The 22482-nt window shown below is 32.2% G+C and overlaps 1 protein-coding gene across 1 annotated transcript in view; it reads right to left on the bottom strand.

Moving 5' to 3' along the window:
• Positions 1–22482, bottom strand: part of LOC129225063 (active breakpoint cluster region-related protein-like) — a 91190-nt gene that overhangs the window by 7514 nt on the left and 61194 nt on the right. Inside the window, exons 12-21 of the mRNA XM_054859609.1 lie at positions 19930–19983; positions 19637–19781; positions 17677–17741; positions 16366–16405; positions 14936–15010; positions 13545–13642; positions 7734–7889; positions 6342–6451; positions 6079–6218; positions 4061–4195 (exon numbers count right to left, since the gene is read on the bottom strand). Of these exons, the coding sequence (XP_054715584.1) occupies positions 4061–4195; positions 6079–6218; positions 6342–6451; positions 7734–7889; positions 13545–13642; positions 14936–15010; positions 16366–16405; positions 17677–17741; positions 19637–19781; positions 19930–19983 (1018 nt within the window). The remainder of the gene's footprint in view (positions 1–4060; positions 4196–6078; positions 6219–6341; positions 6452–7733; positions 7890–13544; positions 13643–14935; positions 15011–16365; positions 16406–17676; positions 17742–19636; positions 19782–19929; positions 19984–22482) is intronic.

Genomic DNA, 22482 nt, shown 5'->3' with positions numbered 1-22482 from the left:
AGAGGAAGGGTGGTAGGTAGTCTTTCTATTATATTGTCTTCATCTGTAGGACTAGGGGGCGCCAGTTCCAGGAAAAATAGAAGGGGTACTACTTGTCAGACAAGAACAGATGCAGATAAACTGCTCCATTTCTTGTCCGATAAGTCCGAGTGCAAACGCAAATGGTTCTTAATTTGAAAATACACGGTTCTTCACGATGATGCTGGCCGAAAAAATATGAAGTTTACTGAAATATTTCAGGCTGTTCCTTTTTCTTTTTTCCTGCAAAACAGAATAGAAACAGGGTTTGTATGCTCTTGATAATCCTTGTAAAGGGCTTGGAAAAAGTGTTTATTCTGAAGTGATTGATAAAGTTTTGAAAGCTAACATAGTGCTTGAATTCCTTAGGGTCTAAGGAATGCACAACCTAAGGCCCGTGGGCCAAACGTGGCCCGCGAAGCCTGTTGAATTAACCCGCGAAAAATTCTAAAGAAATATATATTAAAAAAATTGAAAAAAAAAAAGAAAGAAATAACTAAGTTTGCGAAATTATCGTTTCAAAACTCATTTACTGTTCTAGTTAACAATTTCATGGTCTAATACAGGTCGATTTTACCTCACTAAAAACTATCAATTCCCCGAAATCGCACTTGCAAAATCGGAAGATTAACGAAATAAAGTAACAAAAACGGCACTTTCACCAAAATGAAAATTATTTTTGAAATATAATGTTGAATTGAGCAATAAACATCGTATGAATAGGCCATTTTTGCAGCGCTTCAGCCATTTGTGTCTGTTTTTCGTTTGCACATGGAATTAGGCTTAGCTAATTTTGGCGCATTGCTAGTTATTGTGAAGCAATCTTTTCCCATCTGTTTCTGATTAGTGAACTTTCTAATTGTTTTCTAAGTAGTACACAGTACAAAGTCTACTGAACCAAAATACAAGGGTATTTTTTTGTTATCTTGAATTTTTAGCCCCCCCCCCCAAAAAAAGAAAGAACGTTTGAAATGGAAACATATTGTTCTGTGTGAAATTTTCCAAGGAAATTTTCAGCTGCAAAATATTTATTCATTCCTTTTTGCTGAGTATTTGTATTATCTCTGAATAGGAGTTGTATACTAACAGATTATTTAAAGAAAACTTATTGACATAATTAAAAACATACTTTTGACATACTTGTGCTTTTTCCCAACTAAAATGATTTTACACTGTTTCTCTTTTTTATACATAAAAAACTATAATATTGCTTTTAAAAAAATCACAAAAATAAAATGCTGATGTATTAAATTTTCATAAAAATTGTCAGTGAAATTAAAATTTTGGATTGGCCCCAGCTGCTTGGGTAACGCATACATCTGCAAACACATTTGTGTCATGAAGTTGTGTCAAGTCCAACACTAGGCATTCAAATAAAGCCTTTTTGTTTTGCACTTTGCTGCAACTGCATTTTTGAAGCACTGCACACAATATTTTAATAATTATTCTGTTTGAAGTATAATATATTTAAAAAAGTTGAATTTACATTCATCATGATTTTGATGTCTACTAAAATACTTAATGGCATAAGGCACATTACTAGGCAGTTTTTAGATAGGAAGGGGGGATCCGTAATTAAATACTGTTCATCTTACATTGAAATTCAAAGGATTTTGAAATGCCTAGAATTTTTTATTCTTATTGAAAAGTAGTCACAATTATGGCCTGAAAGGTGTTGAAACACACCCAAAGAAAATATTCATCATTAGCTAAATGTTCCTACGGAGTTTGAAAAATGTGCTTATAGTTGGCATTCGGGGAAGGGGGAGGGCAACCTAACCTAAAGACAAGTGCATTTTCTGGAAGAAATGATATTTAATACTGAAGTTAATGGTGGCGGTCGGGGGGGGGGGGGGGGGCAGGGGTGTGCACAAACGAATTTCCGGGTCCCCCTCCATGTTGTTTGCCTCTATATTTCACCCCTAGTTTAAAAAATATTGGACCCCTTGGGGATCAGGCCCTTGCCAACAGTCCCTTCTCCCCCTCCCCACTGTGCACGCCCCTGAGGGGGCGGTGCTCATGGTACAGACGAATGGATGAAATTTTCGCAAGGTGTTTTAAGATGTTATTTTTCTCCTTTTTTTGGGGGGGGAGGGGGGATCAGTATTTTTTTGAGAGGTGCCTCATTGGTCTTGGATGGGGTAAGATTGCGTTGAAATATATATAGTGCCCTTTTTATAATAAATAGTGCCCCTTTCAAAGACCTGCACCCTGCCCTTTTTTTCTCTAGAGTGAACACTAATTTAGAGATATCCGCAGGCCAGATTATGAAAATACGGCTTAAAAAGAAAATAGAGCTAGTAACATTAAGCCTCGAAGTGTGGTTGAACACTTACTCAGAAATTATGCAAAAAAAGAATGAAATGTATTCCCAGACAGTTAAAAGGTGTTATTGATACTGCACGATATTCTACTTAATAAAAAGTTAGATTGTTCAATAATATATAGATATTTTTAAAAGTGTATGAAGACTTTTGTGAGACAAAATTTCCGGCACTCTTTGGTTTTTGATTTTTAAAAAATTAAGTTTTATTTTTTTTTAAAATCTCATATAGTTTTGTTGCAAATTGATCATAGAGCTTATAATGAAATACCTATTCCGAAATATAAATTCTAACCAATGGATAGAGTCCAATTTCATTGAAAAGTTGTAGGTGTACGAACACTTTTGGGAGCCACTGTATATAATAGCCAATGATCGAGTAACACTCCTGACGTCATCAACAATCTTGTGTGTGTATAGGCTAGTGGGGGGGGGGGGGGACTATTAATGAAAGATGGATTTAGAAACAGATGGCAGAAACACCCTAAAAGCCTAAATTTAAAAAGTTGTGTTTTTTTGACTTCAGTAAACACTTAATCAGAAATAAATCAAACGAAAAATATTCCCATTAAGCAGCTAGTACAAAAATTCTGTAAAATGTAAAAATATTAAAATAAAATCAGGCTTTTGGCAATGATATAGTTTCCCATTTTTAAAATAATGTGGCAAAAATAACCAATCATAACAAAATAAATAATAATACAACTGCTAGATTTTATAATGTAATGACTACGGATAGGTTTTGAATATCTTAAGGAAAAAATGGAGAGTGGGACTAATATTTTACTGTTCGAATTTTGCAGATTATAGATTTTGAAGAATAATGGGCAGAGAGATTGACTTCAAAGATTAACAATTAAGTCTTTCTGACACATCAATTAATTTTTTCACAGATAATTTTCTTCCAGCATTCCAAAAATACAAAAAACTAATGAAATTATATGTATTTCACACAATGTTTTAATACAAACAAACAGCAAAGTGGCCTTTTTTATGTTAAAGAACTAATTATGACTAAGGAACTAATATTGTGAGCGTATCCAATTGCTTCTTTTGATGTTAATGCATATGTTATATACACCTTAATACATGAAAATGGCAAATTTTCAAAATAACTGCATATTACTGCAGTTTCTACTGACTTTTATTCCCCCCCCCCCCCCATAAAAGAAAGGTCATGAAAAACTATTTTGTTCTTCATAAAGAACAAAAATTCGGGCAACATGTGGGGGTTTTCTAGGTCGGTCAACTTTTTGTACACATTATTGCCAAAAAAAGAATATCAAGAATAAAAGGGCCATTTTGTTTTATTTTTATTCAGATGTGAAATATTTTATTTGCTCCAATAAAAATTCTTTGGTGCAAATAATAAACCCTCATTAATGTGAACCATATTAAACCAGACCCTTTAAATGTACATACTGTATAAATGAAAGACAAGTTAGGGTAATAATATCTTTTTGTAGATTGTATTTTTGTAATTTTCTCTTACACAGTTTTACATTTTATTCTCTTGAGTTAAAAATATAATTTTTACTGTGTATGGTGCGTTGTTTATGTATCTTGGCTCACTTTATAGGTTATTTTGTTTAATTGGTTTTTTCATAAATTCGGATGACCAAGATCCCCTATTAATCTGAATTAATGGGGTTTTACTGTATTTTTTGAATTTTTAGTGCATATTTTAACGATTGTATAACATTTAACTGATTTACTTACCAAAAGCTTGAAAAAATTTCTGATACAATGCATCAGTGAATAATGCCTCGGGCAACTCCCTTAGATACATTTTAAACATTCCTGTCACTGAATGAATATCTACTTCTTTCAAAAGTTGTTCAGCTTCATAAACATCTGGTAAAAGGAAATGAAGTTTAAATTCATACAACATAAGAGTTTACATAAATGTAGTACAAGAAATATACTACTCTAATGAAAAGCAACAAGAGAAAAAAGATTTATGTTCAGGGGGTAAAACTGTTTTGGAGGGACAAAAATACTGACTTTACTGACCAAATGCTGACTAAAATTTAAAACCTTTATGAACTTTAGCGTAACAAAAAAGAGTATCATAGTTAATGAAATGGATGCTAACTTTTTTTGTAATGTGCAGCAACGTAATGTAAAGCTTCTTTGGTACAAATTTTGACTGAAAGTTGTGAGTTTAATTCATATATTAAATAAATAATGAATAAAACTTTTCTGAAATTAGGAAAATAAATTAAAAGATCTTGCAACTGGTCAAAATATTATTAAATGATTAAGAGCAGTGTTTCATTCACATTTTTTTTTCTTTTTTTTTTAACTCACTGGAAAACATGACTTTAAGAAAAATTTTGATATCGGGAAATACAAAGAGAAAAAAAATCTATAAATTGTACATTTAAACCTGTTAATTTTTAGTGAAAAAAATATTTTAGTAAAACCCAGAACACATTTAGAAGATTGTTTAATTACTAATCGGCAAATATTTTTGCATGTACAGTTCATTTATACTGTAAGAATTTATGATGGAAGTTAGAGGCAGCAAACATAACAAATTTTTTCTTATTTCAAAATTTTACACAAATGTTGTCATGTGTACGTTATTGCTCTGATATTATCTTCATCTTACCTTACACTTTGAACAAAAATAGGAAAAGTTTTCTAAGAGATTTTTTCAATGATGATAAAATGCACAGTATTATAACGCTGTAAAGCATAATTAATGGTTGCATAAATTTAAAGATAAAACATCCAGGAAATGCTCTTATGCAGTGAAACAAGATCATATATAGTCTAATAAATCTGCAAATAAATTGAATAAATACTAGTTTATATACACAGAGGTGAGTACATAATGTGTTTTTGTGTGTATTTATCAGAAAAAAATGTTTTTGATTAAAAAGTGTTTTTAATAAGCTAAGTAATCAACAAAATAGTATAATAATTAAGTATATATAATACAAGTACGTATGAAAATTATTAATTAAATCTTTATTTCAACACCTTTTTTCAGTTCATATTTTTTAGAGAAGTCCATAATAGTGGATTCTTTGCTCAAATTAGTTTGAGAACACTTTTCTAACTTCAATTAACTGTGTTTTACATAATTAATATTTATCAGTTTCTTATTGTCTGCAATGTTTATATTTCATTGTATTTTTTAATTTTATGATTTTAAATTTAATCATCCACTGTCTGTTATCAATGGCAACTATAAAAGAAACTAGATTGAATAGTGGAAATGTTGTTTTTCCGTCCGTTGTATGCTTGAAAAATATTATTTTAAATTTTTACGTCAATAATTGCTCTTATTTAATTTATTTTCAACGTTTTCAAAAATTTTCTCAGCAAAAATATATGCAAAAGCTGATTACTATTCAATTATTCAGGGAAATTATTCAATTAAGCGGGGATCTCTAACATTATACCTATGGGGAAATGTTCGGTTCCGGGAGATTTTATTCGTATGAGCGGGGTATTCGCTTATCCGTTACCCACTTAAGTGGGGCTGACAGTATTAAGTAGCTTAAGAAAGTTTAGTAACATATTTAAGAAGAAAAAATAAATTTTAAAAGGAAAAATTATAAGAACAAAAATTAAAGTGCATAGCAGAAGGAAATTATGTTTTATTTATTTGCTGGAATAGTCAATTAGGGCCTAGCCAATCAACTATTTCATGTTTGCATTCTGATTCACATGGGCAAAACTTTGTTTTTCAAAATTATTCAACAAATTCTTTGAACAATACTTACTTGTTTCAAAGCTCTTTTTTAACCTCTGAACATCTGATGCAGAACCTGATACACGATAAATACCTATTTCATGAATCCCCCGTTTTTCTACCTCTCTGATGCAACTAATCATAATAAATGGCACTGCAGATTTTTCTCGCCTATTCAACAAAAGAATTGAGACGTTAGTAAGATAGGAAATAGTTTATTCCATATTAAATAAAATTCTAGTTTTATTTTAACAATCCATGTGGTTAAAGATGACACAAATATTAAATACTAACTTGCAAACTTGCTGAATTTTTACACCAAAAACACCACCAGACTTCGTTGATGGTATGCATCTGAGAGATAATTCAGGTGGCTCATATTTCAAGCCTATTGTAAGCATCAACTAGAAAAATTTAAAATAAATTCACATTATGCTAAAAACTGCAAAATAATAATAATGACAATCATATTAATAGCAATGAATCAGTTGAGGCTATAAAACCTGCATGTGTGAGATTCGGATTTATTGGATTTCAGAATTGTAAAGTTATTATATATTTAAAATTCAAACTTTAAAAAAAAGTTACGCATGTATTTATTTATTATTTTTTTTTTTTTAATGTGGTACACCATAAAATAGTTGACTCTTAATTCCCCCTCCCCCTGTGCTTAGAAAAATTAATGTCTCTACATTTTAGTGGTCATCAATTTTGTTATTTTCCGATAAAATTTGCATTGAGTATACATCATTTGCCATCCCCCCCCCCCCTGGAAATATTTGAAATGACAGGTCTGAGAGAATTACATAGGGGTTCTGGAACAATTTAATAGAAAATCAAGTCAGATGAAATGTGATTAAAATGTATTGAAAAAAATATTTTGATTGTTTTAGTTATATCAAAAATATGTTTCAGGCACTTAAAAAACATTCTTATAGTTGTCAATGTATAGCTGCAAAAGATTTTTTATGCAGTAAGTTGAAAATATTAAATTTGAAAAAATAGGAGTTCCACAGCATAGCCACCATAGGGCCCAGAATTTCTATCTTCGGCCCTGAGTGAGGAGCTCACTATGTTACAAAAACCTAATGCTTGCCTGATTTCGTGGTAAAAATAAACTGATCTGGGTTTTGAAAACAAAAAAAATTTGGTAAAGCATACTTTCTAAAGTGGAAAGGATTAAAAGCAGATTTTATCTTCCACACATAAAGATGGAATCGACTTAAAATGTGGGAAGCTTTTGAATAATAGGGGAAGGCTGCCAATTATGAAATTTATTAAAAAACAGTCTCCTTTTAGCTGAGGATAAAAACTGCCTTTGAGTGAAGTATAACTAAGGGTGCCCATATGGGGGTGCAAGAGAGGGCTCAAGTCCCCCCCCCCCTTCGAAACTTCCTTGCTTTTAGTACTTTTTTCTTTGCAAAAATATAAAAATATTTCTTCTCCAGCCATTATGAATAAGTTATAAAAATGTCAAATTTTAATAACTCTAATCTGTACTGAAATCTGTTTCTATGGGGAAAATATCCTGCTAAACCATGGGGAAAATATCTGAGCCCCCCCCCCCCTTTTAAATTTTGCATATGGGCGCCCTTGAGTATAATAATCCTGTGTTGCTTTAATAACTTTAATGCACATCATTTGTTAAAATACTCATAAAAATATAAATAACAGAAACATGCATACTTCCTGTAAGCTAACAGATTTTTCTTGTATTTTGTCAGTCAACCATGACTGGCTAAGCTCGAGCGCACCTTTCCCTCGTAATATTGCACCTTGTTGAGAATTCTCATAGCAAAGAATCCGTAAAGTTTGTGAGCCTTCTAAATCAATGACAAAGTCCTGAAATAACGAATATTAAAAGAAAATTTAAGAAGCACACATCTTGTTTTGCCCATTACTTATAGCAATATTTTTGAACTGAAATGATGCATTAAATTTTTTTTAAAACCTGCTAAATGTAATGCTTTAATTGCTAAACATTGAAATAGGATATTAAACAAAAATTCAAAAACTACATAATATTAGACATACTATAGAGAGTATATTTCCCTCATTTTTCTCCCAAATTTTTCCCAAGCAAAAATTTCCAGGTTTAAAGTTTATGTATGACATAGGGGATATAAACTGTAATCACATTAATTTAAGTCATTGTTCAAATTACTTTTAATTTTGTTGTAGTTAAAATCTGATTCATATTATTCTTTCTTTTGATTTTTTTTTTAAATTAGACAATCAACAAAAAATTAAATTCAAGAGGTACTTTTGTCTGATTTGATGTAAACAAACTCCAATCATCAAAACCACCCCAAAACAACTGAATTGAAATTATATCCAATTCAAACTAATAGAGAAAATTAAAAAACAGGTCAAATTTTTAATAACACTAATAATGATTAAATAAATAAATAGAAACAGCAATGGTACTGTGGTCATCAACCTTTGTTTTTTTTTTATTGTAAATTTCATGGAATACTGGATTCCATGTTTTTCATATCCAACTTAATAAACAGCAAAAACTTTTTCCATTTTTATTTCATTTCAAAACACTATCTAATCATTACAATTTCTGCTTTACTGAATTGTCCTGATGCTCAGACAAAAATTGTGCTGTCTATTTACATTTTTGCTTGGACAACAAATGGAAGAAATTCAAGACAACTGATAAGAAGCCCCCCACGCTTTTTTGTTTTGCATTAAAATTAAGTGATTGGTCAACTACTATCATCCAAAGATTATTTTTCACTTTTTAGTTCATTTTGCTACGAGAGCGTGTTTTTTTAGTTTTTTGAACTATTATTTTATTTTTCTGTTTTTTAGTCTTATGTTTAAGAATTATCAGGCAATTGTGCCGTATATGAAAATTTGAATCAGATTGAGACTTAATTGACGAAATTATTTATAAAGCGAGTACGAGGTAATACAGTGAAACCCCTCCTAACGGACACCCCTTTAATGCGGACACCCCTCTTATGCGGACAGTTTTTAATTCCCCGGCAGAGAGACATTAAACCTAATGTATAAGGAACCTCTCTCGTACGGACACCCTCAAATACGGACACTGACACCCTTTTCGAAGTCATTTACATTGATATATCCTTTTTTGCGGACAGTATTTAAAACTTGAGAATTAAATAGCTACTCCATTGAAAGGCTTCATTTAATGCAAAGTCGACCAGCTTATACGGAGATAAAAAAAAATATTTCTTTGCAATTTTACTTTGCATCTACTGCGTAGCAAAAAATTTTCAGCTTGACACCGAAATGCATTTTTCATTCCAAAAAACATCATCAAATCGTCAAAAATAAAAGAAAAGAAAAGAGAAAATGATTATTCTGCAAGTTTCTGTCTGTATACCCCCACCCTCCCCCGTTGCCTTGCTCCTTTTCAGATGACTAACAAGCAGGCGTGTTGTGTCTAAGTGGAGCCGAGTTGACGCGCCATCTAACAAAAATATTTTATAGAGAGTAAAAGTAAAGCCAATGCAATATCATAAAGTAAACTTAAGGGTAAAAGCATTCAGTTGTTTCATCGTTCTCATTGAAATGGCTCTGAATACTCATCGTCAGCGTCGTACTCTTTCTCTTAAAGAAAAAATTGAAGTTATAGATTTCGCAGAAAAAAATAAAATTGGAATACGGAACATTGCTGAAAAGTTTGGTGTGGGACGCACACAAATTTGCTGTATATTAAAAGGAAAAGAGAAGTTTAAGAAAGAATGGTTCATAAATGGAAACCAAGAGAAGAAAAAAGATTTTCCTAAAAGTAATGCCCTTGCAGTGGATGAAATTGTGTTTAAATGGTTTGTGTTCGCAAGAAGCAAAAATATTCCGATTTCTGGCCCTATTTTACAAGAAAAGGCGAAAGAAGCAGCTACTGAAATGGGTATAGAAAATTTCAAAGCTTCCAATGGATGGTTAGATCGTTTTCGAACGAGACATGATATCGTTTTTAAAAATATGTGGTGAATCCATGGATGTGGATGCTGACGTTTGCGAGAAATGGTTTGAGAAAGTGCCTAGTTTGATTGAAAATTACGAGCCATGTGACATTTATATCATTGATGAGACCGGTTTGTTTTATAGAGCTCTGCCAGATAAAACCTTAACTTTACGGAAAGAAAACTGCTCTGGTGGCAAAATCTCCAAAGAACGCTTAACAGTTTTGTTGGGTGCCAGCATGGATGGTACAAAATTAAAACCAGTTGTCATCGGAAAAGCAGCCAGACCTCGGTGTTTTAAAGGACTGGATATAAAAAAATTACCTGTAGACTGGTATTCAAATAGAAGAGCGTGGATGACAACCAGTGTCATATCTGATTGGCTTGTAACTTTTGATAAGAAGTTGGGGAGAGAAAAAAGGCATATTGTTATTTTTATGGACAACGCGCCCTCCCATCCCAAAGACTTTCACTTGAAAAATATAGAAATAGTCTTCTTGCCAGCAAACACAACATCGAAATGCCAACCTATGGATGCTGGGATAATTCAAGCATTTAAAATTCAATACAGACAACTAGTTATGAAGCATTTAATCAATAAAATGGAAGAAACTAAAACAAGTAGCGAATTGTCCAAAACAATTGATGTGTTAGATGCAATCAGCTGGGTTAAGCACGCATGGAAGGAAGTTAAAAAAGAAACAATAGTAAGTTGCTTTAATCGCGTTGGATTCAAAAAAGGATCTGCCACAGAGGAAATTGACAACGAAGTTGATTGTGACAATGATGGATCCGATTTGCAGTCGTTAATGCAACAAGCAGGGTTCACAAATGTGACCGCTGAAGACTATGCTCCCATCGACGACCAAGTTTTCACTGAAGAAAGCGAAACAGAAATTGCAAGCATAGTGCGCGAAATTAACGAAGATCATACAGTTGAGGATGACGATGAAGATGAACTGTCCGTAAAAGAAGACGTTAAAACAATTAAAAATGTTAACGAAGCTTTAAGCGTATTAGATGGACTCAGGGAATTTTCAATTAAACACAACGATCCTAAAGGACTAGACTTGGTACAAGAACTTAAGATACATTTCGAAAATGAAAGACTTTCATCGATCAAAACATATCAACAGACATCAATCGAACAATTTTTTAAAAGTACAAATTAGGTATGTAATTTTTATGCGACCTGTTATTTAAATCTCTTTGAGTGTGCAAAACTGTAATATTTGAATTTAACCTGATAAAATAATTGTTTATTATGTATATGTTGGTAAAAACTAGTAAATTAAAAAAAATCTATGCATATGAAAGAGTAGAATTCACACATATTTCATTTAAGATTTCAAAAAACATAAATAAATAACTAAAGTTAATTAAATTAAAAAAAAACCTCTGTAAAGCGGACACCCCTCTCTTACGGACAAAAAAGTTTGTCCCGTTAGTGTCCGTAATAGAGGGGTTTCACTGTATCTTAAAGTTAAGACAAGGGCACCCCGATGGGAAGCTACTGTGAGTCATCGATGCATGTTTGCAGAAATCATATTTAGACACACGGCAGTGTGTCAGCCAAGTTCGGAAATCAGGCGACACATCTGCCAGTGTGTATCTTACACGAACCATTTCAAGCTACTTTTGACTCCCTCATTTCTCAAAAACTATTAAATCTACGTGCTTGAAATTTTGTATGTCTAATAGAGCTTCCGAGCAGACCTATAATCCTAAATTTCATGAATGTACCTCTCATAGTTATGGAATTATTACTATCTGAAAAGTGTCATTTTTTACACTGACTCACTCACTCACTCACCAAAATGTTTACGAACTTCCAAGTGTCTCACATACTTGAAATTTGGCATAAAGATAGATTTTCATGCATATGTAAAGGGGAAAATCTAAAAAGTCAAAAAACTACATTAAAATAGCAAAAAACTATGCTATTTTTTATGAGCATCACGGCGTAATCATTTCACCGCGCGATTGCAATATATTTCGCCAAATAAATCAAAACAAATGGGCTTGTCAAACGTTGCTAAAACAAGGTTGTTGAAGTTTTAAATTAACAATTTAATTTCTAACCAAAATGGGGCTTGAAACAATACTTTAAGTTCTGCTAAAATGAAAAATGATCCATCAAATAATTAAAATTGCAAATCTAGAGCTAAGCCTTTAAAATGAAAAAAAAGGCTTTAAAGTTTTATAAAAATTATAGATCTCATTTAAATGCAAAATTTTACAGAAGGGGCAAAAATGGCAGCAATAATTTCAACAATTGAGAAATGTTTTCGCAAATTCCGTATATTTTACGATCTACGTTATTATAATCCCCCCGAACAAAATAGAAACTCCAGACAGATTTTGAGATGAGTCTAAGCAGTTTTCCTAATTGTCGACAAATTTGAGGAAGCCAAAGACCAAGAGCTAATGTACGTTGGTCTTGCTGATAAATGGGAAAACAGATGATTATTGCCCTAAATTGGCGATCGCGCCAAGTCCCCAGTTACCAAAATATCTTCATAACTTCTAATAAAAAGAAACCGCAAACCAGTACACCGTAACAGCAGGGTAAAAAAGGAAATCATATATTTGTAATATACGCTTTTGCATTTATAACTGTCTAAATTAGAACATAACCTTTGATTTAGCTTTTCAAAAAGTAATGATATCTCAAAAAAACATAATTGTGAAAAAGAAGCCAAGTGATGACTAAAACTTGGCAAGTTTGAAAAAAGAAATAAAAAAATAGTGATGACTAAAACTTGCCGCAAGTTTAAAATCCATTATCAAAGCAAGTAAAAATTGCTTTCTAAATGAATTGAACAACATGGGAAAATCCAACTTCTATGAGGAACTGCTATGGAACTTGGTAACTGTTTAGATCTGAGCTTTTTTTTTTGTCGGTGACACCGTCTTTCCCGCACCTCATTTCAACCGAACTTGGCTTCTTTTTCACATTTATGTTTTGTTGAGATTTATATTATTTTGAAAATTTAAGTTTCAGTTGAATAAAAGTTTTGTTCAACAATGGTCTGATCAGCAATGAATTTCCAATTGAAGGCTCACCTAAATTTCGATATGAAATTAGTTAAAAACAATTATATTTCATGTTCTAATTACCTTGGAACATTGGAACAAATTTTGTCTGATGCAGAAAAATTAAAGGTTTTGTAGATATTTTTAAATAATTTTTGCGAGCATTTTTTAATGTATTTTTAAAAAATTTTCCTTTTTCACATTGTTGGATTTATGCCAAAATATTGATTAAAATTGGAGGAAACTAACAATTAAAGGAGTTAATTAATTAATTTGATTATAGAATACTGCATTGTCATCGGATCTGAGGTCACGTGCCAAATTTCAAAAGAATCCGATCGCAGGAAGTGGGCGAAATTTGAGCTGCAAGATTCCGTTGCAAGATACATACATACATACAGGTGAAGCTAATAAAAGCATGTTAATAAAAAAATTGGAAGTCTAATGCATTTATTTAAAAAAATAAATAAATAAAATAATTTTGAAAAAGCTTAGAAAATATCAGCAGAAATATGCTTACTTGGTTAAATGCAGGCTCAGTTGTACTATAACAAGTTTTTGTTTTGGCTTTGTTGAAGAAATGACCATATGAATCCACTTCAAAGCATAAATATACATCTAAAAACATTTTAAAATATGTTGAAAATTTTATTTTTGCAAAACTATCATATTTATATACACACACCTTTCACTATGAACTGTGAAGGACAGATTTATAGGGAGAAGAAAAAAGATACAGGTGATTGAGGTGTTTAAGTGAAAAACTGGAATTGAAAAACCATTTTATTCAATTGAACATTTCAAACTACAGAAAATGTGAATCTGATTTTTTTAAATATTTTCTTTAGAAATAAGCAACACTGTAAATTAGTTTTTGCTTTCTTTTGCTAATTGAAATAATAATAAGTACAAGTAAGGGAAACAAAAATGTTAACTTACTTTCTCATTACAAGCAAAATACCGACAGTCTGGTTTATGACACTCAGAGACTGCATTTTCGTCCATGATATGGACTTATTAGTCTGGAATCGTTTTCAATCAAAATTAAATTCCCTGACAATTCCAGTTTTTCCGGGTAGTACTTGACCAATGTGAACTTTGACTGAAGTAATTTTCTAAACTAAACGAAGCACAATGATATAAAATATATGTACTGTCTGGTTATCTTGTCTTATTTAATAGCTGTTTCGCATAAGTTTTCTTTTTGACATACCCAGTAATATCAAGAATGCAGGGTTTGCCTATATATATCATGATATATATACGATATTTATTTTGAAAATATCATGATTCGATAATTATTTTTTCAACTGCAGTATTTTGAAGAAAAAAAAAAAATTAATCATAGTAATAGTGTTCATTTATTATTAAAAATAATCAAAAAATTATGTACTATATTTTTATAATGTATTAATAGATAATTAATATATCAAATCAATATAATATTCCTTTGTTACTTGTATTTTATATTCATAAAATTATTAGTAATGTAACATTTTGAATTCATATTAAAAGTACCTAATTAAATATTAAAAATTGTTCAGAAAAAAAGAAAATGTCTTATGACTGTGCAACAATTAATGCATATTTTTTATTTCTGAATCATATAACTGCGTAAAAGTAGCTAACAGAAGAAAAATGAGTAAAACAGCTAATGTTAAATTAACACTATTAAAATTGATGAAAATGTTAAATGAAATATTATATAAATAATGAAAGAAACCTTAATTTTAAGACTACATATTGTAATAACAATATAAGAAAATAAAGAGTGATTGGAGGATGCATTTACTATTTTGAAGACTTTAATTTTTCCTGATTGAAAATATCGGTTGCATATCAAAATATCGGATTTTTTTAACCCTGTCGAGAAATGAATGAATTATATAAGAGAGAACATTTCATACATACCTGATGGCCTTGTTAAACCATGTAAGCTCAAGACAACTATATGAAGATCTCCAACAAGTAAATCCTCATCCTTTCCTGTAATTTTTACAGCCAAATCAAATGCATGGATATGAAAACTTCAATTTACAAATAAAAGTTTATTTAAATGAAGCAATTAATATTTACATAAATTTCAAAAGTCTTAATAGTGAACTATTTCATGCATGAAAATTTGATTAATGAAACAAATGCATATTTAACACAATTAGTATGAAACATTTTGAAAAACAGTACATAAAGGTCTATTATAGGAGCAAATAATCAAAGTCTTGTCACATTCAAATAGCCACATAAGTTGTAAGAAATGGCAGGGCACTGATACTCACTGAATAATAAAATGGCTATCTAAATAAAAAATTTTGTCTAACTTTTCTGAAAATATGAAATTTTGCAAATATTGCTAAATCAAAAAAATAGCCAAAATAATATTTAAATAACAGAATTTTTTTAAAAATACCAAGCACTTTCATAATGCACTCAAAAGGACAAAATAGCTTTTCTGGGTCAGAAAGGACAATTCAAGAATTCCCTTAGTTTTCAAAAATTCTAAGAAAATGACACCACAAACGATGAAAAGTGTGGCTCAAGTCATGAAGAGAATTTCTTGTCATTATCTAACTTTCAATCATAACTTTGAGTGTTGAAACATGCATATTTTTCTTATTGGAAAAGTTTGGTTTGAAATGACTAGAACCGCACTTTTCTTCAATTGTAGTGTCAATTTCTTGGAATTTTCGAAAACTACAGGAATTCTTAAATTATCCTTTCTGACCCAGAAAAGTTATTCTGTTATTTCATTCTTTTTAGTGTAAATGTATTTCAGAAATAGAATAATTTTACCCTCACAAAACTTCACCTCATTTTTTCATATAAATGCTCGATACTAAAAGGGAAAAAACCTATATACGTGTCTAAAACTTTAAAAAGTTGGCGCTAAAATTTAATCCTTGTTCCTCTCTAGGATTTATGCTTGCTTCAAAGCCTTAATTCAAAATTTTCATTATGATTGCTTTTAACACTACTGTTGCAAGGCAACAAAATGTGTAACAATGTGCTTTATATTTAAACAGTTAATAGGGAAATTACATGAAATTTGCTGTTTTCCATCCTAACTGAAATAATTATTTTATTTTAGAATTTTGATTTTTCAGCGCTAAGCTGTACCTTAAGATTAAGCAAATCATTTAGTGAAATCTTAAAGTCTCTAAGTGGTCTAGTTGCAGAGATATGAGCAAAACCAGGCCTCAGATTTCTTCGTGACAATCAGGCCAAGTATAATGAAAGTGCTTAAATAAAAATCATTCATTCAAAAAATTTAAATCCTTTTAGGCAAAATATTTATCTGCCTCAGAAAATGTATCAAAAAAATTAAAAACTAAAATTAAACTTACCTGAACGCAAAAGGAATGAGCCAAGATTTGTACCCAGATGCTATAAATTAGAAATAAATAATTAGTGAAAGTTATAAATAAGTAAAGCTGTAAGAACTGCAAAATAAAACATGCATGTACAGTTCGTACTTAATTAATAAATTAGGCACTTTAAATTCTGGTAAAAGTATAGATTCCCGATCTATCAATATTTACTTTACTGGCTACTTAAATATCCTAATTTTCATTTTGAAACTACAAATGTGCAGAGAAGAATGATTTGTAAACCAAATTTTATCATGTGAAAAATGTCTAAAATGATTTTCGTTCCTTTGCTTTTCCTTTTCTCCCGATCAAGTTATTGGAGAAACAGATGTTTACTGCTCACAGCTCACACACACAAAAAAAAAAGAAAAAAAGAAAAAAAAACTGTTCTCACAAGATGGTCTCATTAAAGCCCTGACTGCTTACAGGTTGAATTTAATATGTATTTCATAATCTTTACTAATAATAAAGCTCAAAGTCTCTCTGTCTGTAGGATGTCTGGGTCTCTGTGACGCACATAGCGCCTAGACCGTTCGGCCGATTTTCATGAAATTTGGCACAAAGTTAGTTTGTAGCATGGGGGTGCGCACCTCCAAGAGATTTTTCGAAAATTCGATTTTGTTCTTTTTCTATTTCAATTTTAAGAACATTTTCCGGAGAAAAATTATCATAAGATGGACGAGCAAATTACGAAATTATCATGACGTGGAATGGGAGAGCGAATGAACATAACCAATTGGCGAGAAATTCGTCATCCATTATTTGTAAATATACAGGCGAACCGAATGACCTTTTAATTTTCAACTACAGGCAAAGCAGTGCGGGTACCACTAGTATAGCATAAAGATTAAAAACTTAGAAATAAAATTGATTCAGCACATGTGGAAAGAAAAATTTTAAATTATAATAAAAATTTTCAAATAAAGAACTTGATATTTGACAATAATGATGATAAAAGCATAGTGTACTTTAATAGTTAAAGTACCTCAATTAAGATCAGATTATTGATGTTAAGTTCAAAAATGCAGGGGAAAATAAATATTTACAATTAGCATCATAAAATATTTCAGGTCTGGATTTAATTTTGTACATTGCAATTTAATGTACAAAAAGAGAAACATAACCTATGACTGGAAAACGAGTCACCCATTCTCAGATTCCCTGCCTTCTTACATTGAACTCATATTTGAGAGCAAAAGGTGTTAAATATATTTCAAATATAATAGACGGAATACAGATGAAAAAACACTAATTCTATTTTCTTAAATTAAACATGTTCTGTCATACCTTGCGACAAGAAGTAACCCAAGCTTGCAACTCATAAGCAGTAATTGTTGAGGTAGGTGGTATAGCTTTAAAAAAAAAAGTTCAATTATAAGAAAATACACTGAAAAACATTCATGCTTAAGATAGGTAAAGTTTTATAAGCATATTTTAAACAAATTGTATATTATTGCACCCTCTGATTAATCATAAGATAATATCATGAGCATCTTGGCAGAAGAATAATTAAAAAAATAAATAAATAAATAAAATTGTTAGCTTAAAATTTAATCTATTAAAAAAAACACTTTTAAGAAAAAAGAAGACTAAAAAATGGCCCCACATGATACGTGTCATTTAGTTTACATACTCTTTTTCTCATGGGCTCAAAATCTATAAGATGCTGACTACTTTGTAAAACTTATGGCAGTACATCATTGTGTCTTTGTGTGTCACTTGTAATTTAATTGCCTCACTTTACGTAAAATATCTTTTTCTTATTACAAAAGTCACGCTTTTGGGACATTATCTAATTCTAATAGCACTAATTTATAGCTTACCATCTGAGAGTGTTCAAACTGAAAGTGTGTTATATTCAGTAAATTACCGCCCATTAGCAAGGGCTAAAGCAGAAATACATGAAATTCACTGCCAGCTCAGTCATTTCCAGCCGAGGACTGCAGTTTCGTGCTTATTAGCACTCATCAGCCCGGCATAGGAAAGGATGATATGAATATACAATGCCTTGCCTTCAATCTTCGAGTTGAACCGAACCATTGCTTCGGTCACTCGTCTGGTCAGTGCTAATTCTATATTAGCTACCAGTTTGTTTGGCACTCTTGGCTTCCTTAAGAGGTTTTCCATCTCCAGCTCTTCCCTATGCCGGGCTGACGAGTGCTAATAAGCACGAAACTGCAGTCCTCGGCTGGAAATGACTGAGCTGGCGGTGAATTTCATGCAAAAGTGTGTTGTTTGCAAAGAAAAACATTATTATGAAAAACACCTGTATGGTATAGTGATTCTTATTTTCAGGTACATAAACAGACTCTGGAATTTGTTCAAGTATGATGTAATGCCTGGACAGTTAGTTGTTTGACTTATGTTTTTTTTTTTTTTTCAAACGAGCTAAAGAGCTACTTTTTATTTAAGTATGTATCATATAAAAATAAATGGCTTTTTACTCCATTACTCTCTGGCTCAAAACACGCTCTGCTATCACCAATATCTGTGACTTTAAAAAACTTGGAAATTTAGAATGTTTCTAATAGACCTGAAAATAATTACTTGCCACTTGGCTACTAAACATCTTACCTTAGCAACTAAATAAATTACGCAACCGGCCCAAATTTTAAAAATCCAACCGACCAGAGATACTTATTACTTCATTGATTTTTTTGTTTCTGAAATGTATTATTTCTATTTGATTGATCTAAAAATGACCCCCAGTTCCCGCATAGCATTCCATCTTACCAACAAATACTAAAAGTCATTATTTATTTCGCTGTCCTACCCCACTCCTCAAGAACTAGCAACCACAAACTTGCAAGGCCCGTACAAAACAGGTTTGAATGTACCTTGGGCAGTGCGGGGCGGGGGGGGGGGGGAGAGAAAGAAATGCAAATGCATGAAATTGTAGTTGGGTCTCATATGCCAATATTCCCCCCCCCCCACAGTTTACCTTTGTGCAATGTCTTTTTGTTCATTTATTATTAAAAAAAAAATTAGTTACGGATAAAGTGGCTACTCAACTAAAAGTGTCCGCCTCGGTCACTGGTGATAAACTAAAAATTGGAACTTTCAGGTCTAGTTTCTAACAATATAGAAGTTCAATATTTTATACTAGAAGTTCTTATTTTTCATTAATTACTAGCAGATTTAAATGCAGCAAAATAAATTGGAAATTGATAAAATTCTAACAATTTTTAAAAAGAGGTGCTTTTAAAAACTAGCTAGTATCATAAAACAACCAAAAGCAAATACTTACGATTTGCAGTAGACTGTAAAATACTTATAGCTTCATACCACTGAGCTCTTTCAAATTCAGAAGAAAGAAAGAAAGTATAACTTTTGCCTACTTTGTGCCCAATTCTGAAGATCAAATTTGGTGAGGCAAGAACAAGTTGAGCTTCCTGTTAAAAAAAAAACAAAAATTAACTACTCAATAAAAATTTAATTTCAAGCATTTCACAAGACAATTTCAATGCTTTAACTGAAAAAAAAAAGTAAAATTAAATGGAAGTAAATCTGAAAGCGAATAGTTTTAAAAAAAAATCTTACCAATTCAGCAAGTTTCTTCTTATGTTTATCTACGTTTCGACCAGCAATTCGTCTCTAAAAGAAAAAAGATTATGCATGAATTTATCTACCTGCATGTATACATACATGTGCCAAAACTCGAGTTTTTATGGAGAGGAGACTCCCTTCCAAGCTTTATGAGTGAAAGGGATCACACATTTTTGGGAGGCAGCACATGGGGTTATTTCGTTATGTGAACATTTTGTGCTTTCTATATTCTAACCATTTGTGTTCAATGCAGGGCCGGATTTGGGAGTGTGGAGCAGGGTTGCCAGATTTAGGAACAGTAAATACAAGACAGGCTTCTGGAAGCAAAAAAAAAGGGGGGGGGGGTGGACTTGTATTGAGACGTTGTTGTAAACTCAATCTAAACAAAGTATTAAACCTCACAAAATGTTGCCTATCAAGGTATAAAATTCGTTTTCATTGCGAATGAGGACTCATGCCCAAAGATATACAGTCAAACCTCCCTTAACGGACACTCCCAGATAGCGGACACTCCCCGTTAGCGGACAGTTTCTGAATCCCCAGACCCTCGAGCAGGGCTGTCCAAAGAGCTGACGGCGCCCGGGGCGGAAGTTTCCTGGAGCCCCCCCCCCCCCCCCCGTTTACACACAGAAAAATCGAGTTAGTTGTAACATCAATGCATAATACATACTTAATTTTTTTACATATTAATGAACAGAACAATCAGAGGGCTATGCATAATACATTAAAACACAAGCAATGAATCTGTTTCGAATATTTGCGAAACATTAATGCCCCGAAAACTTTTTGAAAAATGGGAGTGTTGAAAATCCAAATATTTATCTAGTAAAATGTTATCCCACTAGATAAGAAACAAACTGAGTTGGTTATTCATATTTATCAAACTATGAACACGAATAAATAATTTGCTGATTATGAATAGAAAATGTATTTATCGAAGTAAATTACATCAAAATTAAATTTCGATCTGAACTCATCCAACGACTCTTTTCAAGAGTTTTTTGGTTTTGCTTGTACCAATTTAGTTCCAGCTTTCATATCTATTATAAACAAAGATGTTATTCTTTTGCATCAAATATTTGTAAGTTTTAGGGAGAAGCCCATAAATACTCAACAACATCGAACATCGCTCAGAATAGCGTTTTTGGCGCTCTAATTTCGAAATATAGTATGTATGGCCTTACAAATTGCATTTTAAGACTTGAGTTTAAGAAAATATTAGTGCAAGGGTCTCCATGCCGCCTTTCTTTAATATCACAAGCAATGGGTTGTTTAAACGACACTTACAAATATTTAAGTTGAATAGCCCCTGAATGTAAAACATTGCTTAAATTTTTGGAACAATAATTTTGAACAATTTTCGTGAGAAATGCTCGAGTTCCTCCTGTCCATAACATCTTCAACATTTGTATAATGTTGCGTTTTTGAAACTTCAATTTGGAAAACTTGCAGAGGGAGAAGGAATTGATTTTAATCTATTTAAAAAATAATCGATCGGAAACAATCTCTGAGTTCCCTCTCTTACCATAACGTCAATAAACATGAACTGTAATCGCGTTTTTAAGGCTAAAATTGCGTTTTTAAAACTAAAAGTTTCAAAAATTTGACCAGACAGCTTTTGACCTTTTTTCCTATCCGATCGAAAATATTTTTTTTTTCTTTTTTTTTTTTTGAATGTGCCCCCTTAAAACTTTTTTCTGGTTACATCACTTGAACACGCAGGGACAGAATTCAAGTAAATTTGGTGAAAACTAGACAAAGGAGAAGTGCCTTTTGTTTGATTCTAAACAGTTATACTCTCAGAAATTGTATCTGCAAATACAAAGGAAACGAATGTTTTGGAGGTTTAGAGAGAGGAATATTTTCGTGCCCTAGGAAAAAATAGAGAATCATTGCAATGATTCTCTATTTTGTGCGTCTATGACTGTGTATCTATGATACCCGAAATGAGGGAGCGCAGCAAGGCGCCCCGCCCCTAATTTTATACAATCGGGGCATTTTATACGATGAGGAACACTGCAAGTCGCCCCTCGTGAAAATGTCGTTTTCGTGGGAATGTCGTCGTGTTCCGCCCCTTCGTTGAGGCGCCCCTTCATTTCATGGCTCCCGGGGCAATTGCCCCGCTCACCCCCCTCTTGGGACGGCCCTGCCCTCGAGATAGGCGTATAATGTGTTTCACTCCTCGCTAGCGGACAGTAAATCGGCCGAGTTTCGTTTTATCTTTTTGTGTCTGGTAAGATTTTGCTCAGCACTGCTTCTGTGGCAAGCATGTTTTCTACTCCTTTTCGATGCTCTGGGGCTAACCAGTACCGAGTAACATCCCTTTTTCTCCGAAAACTCTCGTGCAACTTATTGGTATCCCCCCGCCGCCACTAGATTTTTGGAGACGAGCGTCGGCCCAGTGTCCTTTCTCTTCGGACGCTGATGTGGAATCAGCACAGTATTGCCAGATTAAGTGAAAAGTAGCCGATTGGGCTGCATTTTGCTACAATCTGAAACAAAAAAGGTGCTGGAAACCAACGACATTGATTCTACTGTGTTTGATTG

The sequence above is a fragment of the Uloborus diversus genome, chromosome 6 (genome assembly GCF_026930045.1).
Source record: "Uloborus diversus isolate 005 chromosome 6, Udiv.v.3.1, whole genome shotgun sequence".
In the NCBI taxonomy this organism is placed as follows: Eukaryota; Metazoa; Arthropoda; class Arachnida; order Araneae; family Uloboridae; genus Uloborus; species Uloborus diversus.
Note: the sequence above shows the minus strand (reverse complement) of the source record. Positions and strands in the feature narration are given on the sequence as shown.